The sequence below is a fragment of the Pollachius pollachius genome, assembly GCF_949987615.1.
Source record: "Pollachius pollachius genome assembly, chromosome: 5".
NCBI classification, from domain to species: Eukaryota; Metazoa; Chordata; class Actinopteri; order Gadiformes; family Gadidae; genus Pollachius; species Pollachius pollachius.
In genome coordinates, this window is record NC_136938.1 from 21,778,480 (window position 1) to 21,791,746 (window position 13,267).

At 43.4% G+C, this 13,267-nt stretch overlaps 1 protein-coding gene across 1 annotated transcript; it reads left to right on the forward strand.

Moving 5' to 3' along the window:
* The first annotated feature begins 169 nt into the window (after positions 1–169).
* Positions 170–13,105, forward strand: tpcn2 (two pore segment channel 2). Its single transcript, XM_079737385.1, has 25 exons — positions 170–515; positions 1,405–1,460; positions 1,911–1,987; positions 2,338–2,515; positions 2,774–2,890; positions 3,133–3,239; positions 3,602–3,674; positions 4,261–4,360; positions 4,490–4,555; positions 4,664–4,728; positions 5,611–5,702; positions 7,309–7,390; positions 7,583–7,672; positions 8,019–8,138; positions 8,218–8,277; positions 8,621–8,749; positions 8,956–9,005; positions 9,219–9,315; positions 9,691–9,762; positions 10,709–10,782; positions 10,900–11,005; positions 11,139–11,221; positions 11,308–11,389; positions 11,735–11,826; positions 12,395–13,105. Exons 1-25 carry the CDS (start codon positions 347–349, stop codon positions 12,483–12,485), a joined length of 2,328 nt encoding a protein of 775 aa, XP_079593511.1. The 5' UTR covers positions 170–346; the 3' UTR covers positions 12,486–13,105.
* Positions 13,106–13,267: the final 162 nt, after the last annotated feature.

Consider the following 13,267-nt stretch of genomic DNA (forward strand, 5'->3'; position numbering starts at 1 on the left):
TCCTTTTATTGTCTTTACAAAACACAATCTCCAAACGTTACTTTGTAAACAAAGATTTTCAGACATGGGTGCAGAGCTAAAGGTGCGTGTTTTTAATTGGCCGCCTCTGCGCTGTCGCAAACGGCAGTAAAGAAACTCGGCGCCGCATCAGGATAGCCAGTGGTGGGAGGAGGAACACACGAGCGACGTTTCCTAAAGAAAAAACACTTTTCCTCTGGCTTGCTCGGCTCGTCACGAGTTTTCTTGTACTTTTTTTTTTAAAACACAAAAACTGGAAAGCATGATCAGTCCACCGGATCAGAAAGTTCTTGTGATCTGAAGGTATACGTCTAACTACGTTTCCTGAATGGAAACAGATAAGCTACTGGCTACTGGCAGCATTAACGTCGTTCCGCAGGACTACGGCGCCAATTCGGGCTCAGCAGAACATGGACAACCCGATAATGGGTCTCCCGGGTTCGGAACCAGATCGCCTCATTCAGTCGGCGATAACGAGTCGTGTCCGGTTAAAGGAGGTGAGTTGGACTGGAGCAGTCTGATTCCCTGGACCTCGTATACCGCCTGTGTTTTGCTTATGTGTCCCCCTTGAACTTCCTGAAGCCCAATGCACAACATACATATTGCATTGGTTATGTGGCAAACCGATTTGTGATTAGTTCGGAGAATGGCACTTTGTGAGGCTTACCAGTATTTTGCTATTGATTATTAAAGTAATTTTGGAATGACATGTAATCAGCTATCAGTGCCTGCCTACTACCCTACAAAAACGGGCTTGTCAGTGTGGGTGTTTCGCCAATGCCATAACCTGTAGCCTTACCATTGTCATTTCATAGACAGCAGAGTTCACAATTCACCTTTAGAAGGGCGACTTTATCCCTGTCTGATTTTTATAGCCCACCCGCAAATTACACTCCTAACCGTTGATTTCCAAACGCACCGGACATTGGCCGGTGTTCATTTTTTACACTATTTATAGGCTATTAACACAATAGCCCAGAGTTTTTAGAAAAATCTATGTGCTGTGCTTAGGAAGACCCGATGCATTGCCGCAGCACCACAAACCACATCTGCAAAAACTGCACCGCCCTTTCTGAAATTGACTGTGAAAAAGACTTCTTGTCTTCACCTATGAAGTGACACATCCTAGTGTGACTCAAAAAATTGTCTGAAGGGAAACTCAAGTCGAGGAATTAGTCACATTCTAAATAAGTAGCACACTGGATAGGAAAAAAAAAACAGTCATCAGAATTTCTTGCCCAGTCAGCCTATTCTGACCTCCCCCTGCCACCTTCCCAAAAACAAATGTCCACGTTTGATGCTGCTTTATAGATGTTGGGCATATGCTGAGCTGTCCATATTGACAGCCTGATTCACCTTTTACCTGTTCCTTGCTTTTTTCCACAGGTGACGAGGCTCTCTACATGCAACAAGCGGTGGTTTTCATAGAGGACGCAATACACGTAAGGCTACACCTACAATTTTACCCTCATCCTCCATTATTTTGTTTTTTTGTAACGGGATTTGGAAATTGTGGCCCATAAATGAGAAGAGAAACTCATCCTGGGAATTGAACCGATTTGACGATAAGAACACTTATTACTTATTACTTACTGCCATTTTCCTTTCTATAAATTGTTGTCTAAATGAATACATGCATACCTTCATGCAGATTCAGAATCAAGCTGAGGTATGGACATATATTACCATTACTTGTCAAATAAAGTAATGTAATATAATGGTAATAATTGGTTGATTAATAGCGCTGTTCAAGCCAGAGATTGGATTTTAACTCATGGCAGCCAAAAACAATTGTAATTATCAACAGAAGAAGTTTGTCTGCACTTTAATGTCGAAAGACGCACATGCTAAGCTGTGTGTGTGTGTGTGTGTTGCATGTTTGACGTCCACAGTATCGGTCCATCAACCACCGTGTAGATGCCAGCTCCCTACGCCTGCATCGTTGGTACTACTCAAGGCTCTGTCAATGGTAAGTCTTTGTGTGTCATGCGTTCTCCTCCGTGATTCTGTTTCCCCCCCGCCTTCCACGATGGGAGACAGGATGTGATTCTAGCCAGGACGTTGGACTCCTGACAGTCAGGAACGGGGTCCGATCCCCCAGTGTCCACAGCTGGTCACTGGGTAAGCTGTTGGAATCCGTGAGCTAGAGGGCCCCTAACCCTCGACCTGCTCATTAATGACATGTACAAGGGGATGTAATATCCACACCGGCGGCACCCCAACCTTACTATCTCTCTCTTTCTCTTTCTCACTTTCTTTCTTTCTCTCACTTTCTTTCTTTCTCTTCTCTTTCTCTTTCTTCCTTCCATCTGTTCCCAGGGGACTGGGCTTTGCCATAGCGGTGGTGCTGCTGCTGGCGTTTGTGGAGCAACCCTCTTCCCTCTCCACCTCATCGGACCCCCGGTACCGCCTGCCGCCCTGGGAACCCCCGTGCGGCCTCACTGAAGGCATAGAGGCCCTCTGCCTCTTCGTCTTCACCTTGGACCTCGCTGTCAAAGTACAAGCAGGCACACACAGACACACAATCAGACATAAACACACACGCACGCATGCATGCATGTACAAATGCGCGCACACACACACACACACACACACACACACACACACACACACACACACACACACACACACACAAAGTACACCTTATTTTAATTCATAGCTGAAACATTATTTGAAAGCTTTAGACCCCATATATGAAGCCACAACACAGGATGGGCTTTGCTTCAAGCTAATAATGTCCTTTTGCTATCGACAGAGTTATCTGATTGGCTGGGAGGAGTTCAGGAAGAGCAAATGGCTGATGGGCTACACCGTGGTCATCACTGCCTCCATCATTGATTGGATGTTGTCCATCAGCATGGAGTGTGATGAGGTGAGTCTCACAACTGTATCAGTAGTCGTGCATGCAGTGCACGGGGCGTGATAGAATAGTGTTCAGGGTGACTGACAGATGAAAGGTTGTTGGTTCGAACCCCAATGGCCGAAGTCTACTTGTGGTTATCCCTGAGTAATGACATTAGTCAAAAAGAAGAATGACGGATGTTTTTAATGTAATGCTACTAAAGTCATCCATTTCAGCTGATCCTTGCTTCCCAACCCTAACCCTATCATAAGAAACTGAGAGTGCGGCGCCTGCTGCGGCCTTTTTTCCTCCTCCAAAACTCGTCCTTGATGAAAAAGACCCTGAAGTGCATCAAGCGGACCCTGCCAGAGATAGCCAGGTGCCTCTCTCTCCTTTTCCCTTCTCCCTCCCTCTTTCTCCCCTCAGAGGGAATCATTAAACCAGTTTTGGAAATGCTTCTGAATTTAAATATGGGGAACTATTTCCCAGGAATCTTCCATGTATCTTAACAAATGCATGAATGGATAGACAAAGGAATAGATGGATACATCGATGGATTTACGAGACTGTTAACGCTTAAAATTGGTGAGAGCACATATTGTGCTCTCACTTCTCTTTCTTTGGTTCCACATGTTGACAGTCGAAACCCAACTGGTTTCGATATGCTCCTGAAGCGACTCACAACCACAACCATTCACCTTCTGTCTCTCTGTTTATCTGTCTCCGTCCCTTGGTCCCCAGTGTGATCCTGTTGTTGGCGCTCCACCTGTGCCTCTTCACTATGATAGGCATGCTGCTGTTTGCCAAAACAGACGTGAGTCCCAGCACTTTGCCTTCCACACCCTGCCTGACAGTAATACCACTCACGCCTCTACACTAACCCCTGGCTTAGACATGTTCCCGACATACTTACTCAAGCCAGCAGTATGTGTCTTCTGGATTATTCTTTTCCCAGGTATGTCCTGTCATTCGGAATTAGTCAAGGGCAGTAGGAGGGTGCTTGATTAGTATTCTGAGAATGTATGAATTCAATGTTCATTGCATACAACATATTAATTTCATGATGATCTTAAGCACTGCCATAAAACAAGATATATAGTGATGAATAGGGGGTAACCGTAACATAAACAATATATTTACTGTATGGCCACATGGTTTCTTTATTGATATTTTTCTTATAAATATACTTTATAATTGACTGTATCATCTCCTTCACTGCTACCATTCTTCAGTTCGCTTCTTGCACATATTTCAAGTCAGCACTGGAAAAACATCTAGGTTTCACATTTGTAACATTCTGTTCCTTTGGTAAATCAACAACAACAACTTACAAAACAGACGGTTCTTCCGTCATTCATTGATCTCTCAGCCTTACCTCCTGCTGTTCTCCTGCCTTCCAGGAGCCGGAGAGGAACGGAGAGTGGGGGTTGTACTTCAGGAACTTGCCCCAAGCCATCACCTCTCTGCTGGTGCTGCTCACCACAGCTAATAACCCAGACGGTAACCCTGTTTTCTGAGCTCGTAGCACGCTAGTCGAGTGCCAGTGTATCGATGTTCCTTCGCAACTTGATGGAAGATGAGGAGGATGATGGTTGTAAACCCACATGTGCGTCTTTGTCTCCATCACAGTGATGATACCTGCCTATACCCTGAACAGAGCATACTCCATATTCTTCATCACCTTCAGTGTGTTCGGTAAGCTATCAGCCCAACATTGGTTCTAGCTCTACCCTTCCAGAAACGTATGCATTAGGGGAGAGGGAGAAAGGAAAAAAGCTGATTTTGTTATTTTCTGCATTCAAGGAACGTACTTCCTTATGAACCTGCTGACCGCCATCATATATAACCAGTTCAGGGGATACCTGATGGTGAGTCGTCACGTCCTGTTACAAACCGATTCTGTAGTTTTCAGCTATCAGCAGTAGCCTGTGCCCTCCCATTCGCCCACTCTGTCTGCCTGACCCCTGTGGTTCTGTCTGTCTGACCCCCTGTGTTTCTGTCTGTCTGACCCTCTGTCTGTCTGCCTGACCCCGTGTGTCTGTCTTGTTGGGCCCCTGTGTTTCTGTCTGCCTGACCCCTGTGTGTCTGTCTGTCTGACCTCCTGTGTGTCTGTCTGCCTGACCCCTGTGTGTCTGTCTGTATGACCCCTGTGTGTCTGTCTGCCTGACCCCCTGTGTGTCTGTCTGCCTGACCCCCTGTGTGTCTGTCTGCCTGACCCCCTGTGTGTCTGTCTGTGTGACCCCTGTGTTTCTGTCTGTCTGACCCCTGTGTGTCTGTCTGCCTGACCCCCTGTGTGTCTGTCTGTCTGACCCCTGTGTGTCTGTCTGTCTGACCCCTGTGTGTCTGTCTGACCCCTGTGTTTCTGTCTGTCTGACCCCTGTGTTTCTGTCTGTCTGACCCCCTGTGTCTGTCTGTCTGACCCCTGTGTGTCTGTCTCTCTGACCCCCTGTGTGTCTGTCTGACCCCTGTGTTTCTGTCTGTTTGACCCCCTGTCTTTCTATCTGCCTAACCCCTTTGTGTCTGTCTGTCCGACCCCTCTGTCTGTCTTTCTGACCCATGTGTGTGTCTGTCTGACCCCTGTGTGTGTGTCTTTCTGACCCATGTGTGTGTCTGTCTGACCCCTGTGTGTGTGTCTGTCTGACCCCTCTGTCTGTCTGTCTGACCCCTCTGTCTGTCTGTCTGACCCCTCTGTCTGTCTGTCTGACCCCTGTGTGTGTCTGTCTGACCCCTGTCTGTCTGTCTGACTCTAGATGTCGGTGCAGACCTCCATCCTGCGGAGACGTCTGGGGATCAGGGCGGCCTTCCAGGTGCTCCGCTGCCAGGGATCCAGCGCTGCCGTCATGTATGTATATGGACAAACACACACACGAGCGCACACGGTCACATATATGGACATGCTTACCCTATTCATAGGCTATTAATACAATAGCCTTAAGTTTTTAGAAAAATGTATGTGCGTAGGAAGACCCAATATATTGATGCCGCACCACAAACCACATTTGCAAAAACTGCACCGCCCTCTCTGAAATTCGCTGTGAAAAAGACTTGGGGACCTATTTTAACGGTCTGAAACGAAAGTGAGAAGTGCTTTATCTGCGGTTCTATGGCTATGTTGCTATTTTAACGCCCGGATAAATGACTCTTGCGCCCGGCGCAAATCTAATAAGGGTTGGTCTGAAGTAGCCTAATTACCTGTAGGTGTGGTTTGGGCGTAACGTGCAATAAACCGATGAGAGTGCCATCTCTCATCCCCTTTAAGAGCCATGAGCGCATTTGAATCTGACGAGTTGATATTTTGACAGCGCGTCTGCAGTCTCCGATGAGACAATTGCATGATCACATGAATTTCAAACTTCAAATGGCTCAGTTTATGGCAAAATAATATGGTCCAAATCACACATGGAATAGCGTTTTCTTCCACAACTTGAGAAATACTGAGTCCTCAAATAAATTTCGGCAAAGAAAACTTAACACATGTGATATGCGGTAACTGTGGTTCTATATAATGATACAAGCATACATTAACAAACATCGTTTCTTACCAGTATTGTATGCATTATCGTTATCGACTTGTGTTCCTAACATGCATGTGTCCCCCCGTTAATATACATTGCCATGGACTGTATTATGCGTTAGTTACGTGTTTAGTTTGCGTGTGTTTAAACAGATGGATGCACACACGTGCGACTACATTCATTAATTATTTTACGCAAGCCCGCCTTCATTCATTCTTTTTAACACTCACTCGCGGTAAAGCAATGTTTTCTCACGATCAAGTTATGGGCTTGTACACGATGTCTGTGTCAAGAAAATATGTGTTTGATGTACGGTGTTTGCAGATGCATTGATTTAAAAGTACAACTTATTACAGCTGTACCAGCTGTTCTTTCCCAAATAATTTACCAAGAATGTGTGGCTAGATAGATGAGAGAAGCAAAGTGTATGCGCGAGGTGCACAAGCAACATTATGCATGCACCCTTAAAATAGCATCTGAACAACGCGCCACTGACTTTACACCAGGTATTTCCTGGTTTGTGGCGCAAGTGATTTCTGAAACTGCAAAATAGCACCAGGGAACGTTTGCGCCAGAACACGCCTCCTCCTTTCGCCGAACCGCCCCTTGGGGCGCAAGATCATTCCCTAATTTACCGACGCGTGGCGGTGGAGGGAAAAGAACGCCCTGCGCCAGTTGCAAACTAGCAACGACACATGCGTCAGTGTAGAAAGTCAATTGCGCTGGATGCAAGATAGGGCCCCTGGTCTTCACCTATGAAGTGGCACATCCTGGTGTGACTCAAAAAGGCACATAGAAACACACGCACGCACGCAGGCACGCACACACACACATGCGCGCACAAACACAAATGGACACAAGCTTGCCTCTTTTTATTCATTTCCCAGCTTTGGGTCACTGCTGGGTCTTACTAGCTTTGTTGTTCCCCCACAGTGAGCAGGTTCGTGTGGACACCGTGCTGGAGGTCATGTACAAGGTCAACATGAAGTCCTACTACAGAGCTGCCATCATCAAGGTCAGGGCTAACACATGGGGCCACTGTAGTGGAGGATGTGCTGCACTTATTTTCATAAGATTTGCATATTTTGTATTGTAGATTTTAAACTATTCATTCTTTCTATCTTGTATATCTAACCCGGTGTACTCCCTTCACCGCCGTCATTCTGCACTGTTACTTCTATAACACCACCTTCTCTTTCGCTTCCAGGAAGTGCAGCGGAATGCATCCGATGTGCACATGGATCACAAGGCCTTTGGGACTTTATTCGAACAGCTGGACAAGGACCGGGTCAAAGAGGTACAGCTGCTCCATCTCTCTCCCTCTTTACCGTTCATCTAATGCAACAGTAGGTTCTTGGTTCTTCAGCAGACGCCTTTGTTCAAAGCTACGTATAGTGAAGATTAAGATACAGGAGCAGGTAACAGAGATGCATTTTGCTCAAGGATGTATTCAGGATAAGTGTGGGGTTTGAGGTGAACCAACAACCTTGACTAGCCTGCGTTGTATTTGAGTTTTGATTTTTTTTTTCATTTGTGTGTGTGTGTGTGTGTGTGTGTGTGTGTGTGTGCGTGTGTGCGTGTGTGTGTGTGTGTGTGTGTGTGTGTGTGTGTGTGTGTGTGTGTGTGTGTGTGTTCCCCCACAGCACCCTGCCCCACCACAGTATAACTACACCTGCCTGCAGAAGATCCAGTTTATCTTCAGTCACTACTACACAACTCTGGCCGGCAATGCAGTTGCACTGGCCAACGTCATCTGCATATGTGTAAGTTCTGTTTGCTTTGTGTGTATACGGCAATGCACCAATAAGTTCCTGAACATAACTTGTTGTTTTGTCCCAACAGACAATATTGGTGTTGAATGCCGAAAAGTCTACTTCAGAGAGAAATGATTACTACTTGGAGGTCTGTCGCTTTCTGAGACTGGTCTTATTCAGTTTTTAATATACTTGGTTGATTTGATTTGTTTTTTAATAAATTAATTAATTGTTTCGTGTAAATGCGATATCTCTAAATAAAATACATTTCTTACTTAGTTAATGTTACTTATTTGTATTGCAGATGTCAAACGGTAGTCTCGTGATAGCAACCATTGCTTTTGCTGAACTACACACATAAAATCTTCACTTACAATGGAGATAATCCATGAGTTCATATCTTAACCAAATGCTATGAAATATTCTGTTTCTTTTACAATAAAAAAAAAAAAAGATTTGAATATGTTATTTTGTTCCATCTTCATTTACAGGTGATCAATTGTTGCTTCATCTTCTGGTACCTGCTGGAGATGTCTCTGAAGCTTCTAGCTTTTGGCTTGAGAGGCTACCTGTCCTACCGGAATAACATCTTTGATGGCTTCCTCACAATCCTGCTAATGGTTAGACAATCACACACCGGAATGCCCTGTTATTTACGCTGTTATGACAAGAGCCAACGTGTCCTCCTGGAGACATTTATTATCTGGCAACACCCTTCGCTGCTGTAGCAGATTATGGACTATCAGGCATGATAACGACATAACAATGTGCTGCAAACTGTCATTGTCAATATTCTATTATAATGTTTGAAATATGTTTCCGTCAGGTGCTGCAGATCACTATATTGATCAACTACAGTGTTCCCTTTTCCAAGTGGTATGTTTCTGTTTGTTATCACACTGAATTAATTTGTGATTTGGTATACTTTCAGGTTTGATTTAAAAACTTGCAATCACATGCATCTGTTGTCTCTCTGTCTGCCTGATATCTGTCTCTCTCTTTGCCTGGCTGTCTTTCTGACTTCCCATCTGTCTTTCTGTCTCGCTCTGCCTGTCTGTCTGTCTCTCTGCCTGTCGTTCTGTCACCCAGGCAGCCCATCTCTCATGCGATGTCATTGTGGGACATGGTGCGTCTTATCAACCTGCTCATCGTCTTCCGCTTCCTGCGCATCATCCCAGACATCAAGGTACAGTTGAGACGGCTGTTGCGTTACCCATCAGCAAATAGTACAAGATTCTTTTGTGTAACCCCATCAATTCACCATTCATAGATTTATGCAGATGGTTATAAAACCTGTGGTTTCTCGGTTTTTGAACACGGGAAGTAGCTTATTTACCAGTAAAATACCTTAAACGGGAAATAAGGGTTGATGTTACAAAATAAACACATTATGAATGTAATTTGAACCTAAACCACTAGTGGAACCATGACAGTTTATCGGTAATTATCATTAATATCATTAATTATTCAGTAGATTTAGTGATGGGTCAGGTTACTTGTTTATAGAATCCTATTGTGTGGGCCTTATACCTTTCTGATGGTTCTTCTCTGTCGGACTCAGCTCATGAATCTCGTTGCCAGCACTCTTCTTGACCTCGTGAAGAACCTCCGCGCCTTTGCTGGGATACTGGTGGTGAGTGTTGTTTTGCCACACTTCTCTTCAAGTTTCTTGTTTTGCTGTTGTCAACCATGATATGCTTACATAGAGAACCACCAATGCTATTCATTTCATAATCAAGGAGAAAAATCAAGTCAAGTCGTAGCCCCTACAAAATAAAAATGTTAGTATATTTTCAGAAGCTAAAAATGAAAAGGTGTCTGCTATACTTTGTGGGGCTGTGATTGCTAGTTATACTTTAAGGACATATCAATTCAATATAATCGTCAAGGATGCACTGGTCCATAGGACCTTTTGTCCTTCGTCGCCATCTAGTGGCTATATGGTGCAATTGTGATTGTTTGGCTTTGTATCATTTAATTCTATTCGCCGAGACCTTTTAAATATAAGGGTCAGATGTAGAAATAGATATCCACCTGTTTGTGTCTCATCAAGTTTATATTGTAAATTTAGCGGTGGTTTGCATTTTATTTTGAGATTTTGCCTAAACCCAACTCTACCAAAACTATCTTTGCTCTACTTCACTTTATTGACATCAAATATTGACCACGGTACTTATAAGATATTGTGCCATGGCCCTAGGGCTACCAACTGATAATGAACTAGCTGATATTCACACTTTGATAACCTTTTGATATTTTGATACCCACTACTTGGTTAGTCACTTTATTCAAGTAGTATCCACATTGATTATTCCACTTGCACATCAATTTTTCAGGTGTTGTCTTATCTTATCTTAAAATATAATTGTCCTTGCAGTTATGTTATTTTCAGAAAAAAAATAGGCCTAGTGAGGAAGAGGTTAAAAGAAGAGCCCAAAAAAAATATTATTTTTGTGTTATGGAGATAAAAAAAACAAAAGCACTTTACCCAGATTTAAACCTCACGGTGTCTCCTGGTTGTACATCAATGCTGCAGTGAAGCGTGTCATTCACGAGCGGTTGGCTTTGTCTCCCTGCAGGTGGTTTTCTACGTGTTCGCTGTGTTTGGAATCTGGCTCTTTGAGGGAGCGATCAAGCCTCCGACCACAATGAGGTATCCCATTACACATTTACTAACCAGAACTCCTTCCTTTTCATATTATCCACTTCACTCTCCTGTCCTAATCCTGATGATGGTTGCTATTTGTTACTATTTTTCCTCTTCCAACAGTGTCATCTCTAACTCCACAATAGACAACATCACCTCTAACTACACCACGACCTGCGGCACCTATGAACAGCTAGAATACTGGCCAAACAACTTTGATGACTTTGCCGTGAGTAAAAAAAACGAAATATCCGTCACATTCAGTAACGTTGTCCCATCATGGAACAACATTAACAAAATCACCCTTCCCCCTACTCACTGAGTCACCACTCCCTCCCTCCCTCACTCCCGCTCTCTATTAGGCGGCCATCATCCTCCTATACAACATCATGGTGGTCAACAACTGGCAGGCCTTCATGGACGCATATAGCAGATATACAACAGAGTAAGTCCTACTGCCCGGATGGTAGTGCTGGTAGTAGGAGCTGTGGCTGGTACTCCTGCTGACGGTCTCTGGTTGTGTCCTTCCAGGTGGGCCAAGGTGTACTTTGTGTGCTGGTGGCTGACCTCCTCCGTCATGTGGGTCAACTTGTTTGTGGCGCTAATTTTAGAGGTAGGTTCACGTAACCCACGAGATAGAGGTAGGTTCACGTTACCCATGAGATTGATGGATTGATTTTATGTCATGGTGGGTGGTGTGGTTTTTAACACGCCCAGTGGGTTTCTAACTGAGCTTGAAATGTACTTTCTTTGTTTAAATATAAAAGTGATTGTTGAATATTAAAAATGAATGGATGGATGGGAACGTCACGTCCTGAGAGATGCATTTGTTTTCATTGTTGAGAAACGACTCAAATTGTGAAAAGCTGTTTGCATCTGAATCAGTTAAATCACTGTACAACAGATGGACAGCAAAAGTATTCAGGGTGGCTCAGATCTCCACCCTTTTCTTTATCAGAACTTCATCTACAAGTGGGACCGCAGTCACACCTGCTCGGTGACAGACATGGAGAAGACGAGATACGAGACATCAGTGCAACTCATGTTTAAGTAAGCCATACCACATCGACATGCGTATCTGTAGGTTTTGGCAGTGAAATAAAAAGCGTGACCTTTGATTTGCTGTACTCAAGGGGTCATGATGATGATCTGTACAAGATTGACAAGATTAATGTTGCCTAAACTGCCACGTTTACACGTTTGATGGGAAACCCCCAAGCATAGGAAGTGTGTAGTCAAAAGAGCCCATCGTTCTGTTAACATGTTGAATCTTAAATAATTTCATTATATTATTATTTTGTTGCATTCGTTAATTTGCCATTGCCTAATTCAATTTTTCCTCTGAACTGTCTCTGACCTCTCTGTCTATCTGTCTCTCTGTCGCTGTTTGTCTTTGGCTGACTCTCTTTTCCTGTTTGCCGGTCTGACTCTGTCCATATCTCTCTGTCTGTATCGGTCTCTCTCTCTCTCTTTCTTTCTTTCTTTCTTTCTTTCTTTCTTTCTTTCTTTCTTTCTTTTCTGTCTCTTTCTTTTTTGTCTTTCTTTTTTGTCTCTCTCTCTCTCTCTTTCTCTCTCTCGTCTGTCTCTGTTTGTATCTCTTCTCTGTCTCGGTCTTCAGAGAACACATTGAGGAACCGACCGAAGAGGAGCTACTTAGACAACTGCAGCAACATCCCCACCTACACATACGCTGTACTGTTGACACATAAACACAAACACACACTCAATATCCATAGCCAAGTATTCCATCAGCAGCTTCACTAAAATCACAAGCAGTGATGAAACCAAATCAACCCGAGTCCAAGTTCATTGTAGTTATTGACGCTGTTGTGTATGTACTTCAGATTTTCTGACATAACCACTGGCAAAATGTATCTGTTTTTAATTAATTATGAGAAAAGGAGTATATTAGTGTGTCACAAATTGTCTGGAGGCTACATGTGTTAACTTGATGAAAAAAAATAGAACTACATTATCCTCTGGGAAACATTAGCCAACGTTATCTTCAGAGCTGTAAACAAAGCAAATCAAAGCATAAAGCTGATTTCATACAATCTTTCCAAAGAGTAGAAAATGTAATAATAGTTTTGTAATAATTTTAAAGGTGATGTTTTTTTTCCAATGTGCTGCCAAGGGTTGGCAGCACAGGCCTTCAGTTTGATGAGATTATATTTTATTAAAAAATTATGATATTTTTAGATCTTGTTATTTATGGGTGGGGATATATTTTTGAAATCTTATGCCTTGTTGTTTTGTGAACGACTCAATGGGATTTAAAACCACTTGATAGAAAACCTACCTGAACAAATAAACAGTTTGATGATTGTTATGTTATGTTATGATTTGATGAAATGAATCACATTATTGTTCTATAAATGAAAAAAAAAAAAAGACCCAACAGAGAACAGGAGACTGTTATGGTGACATTACATGCGTTCTTCAGGTCGGCCAACATTGAAATATTGAATTTGAAATATTTATGAGGTTAGTT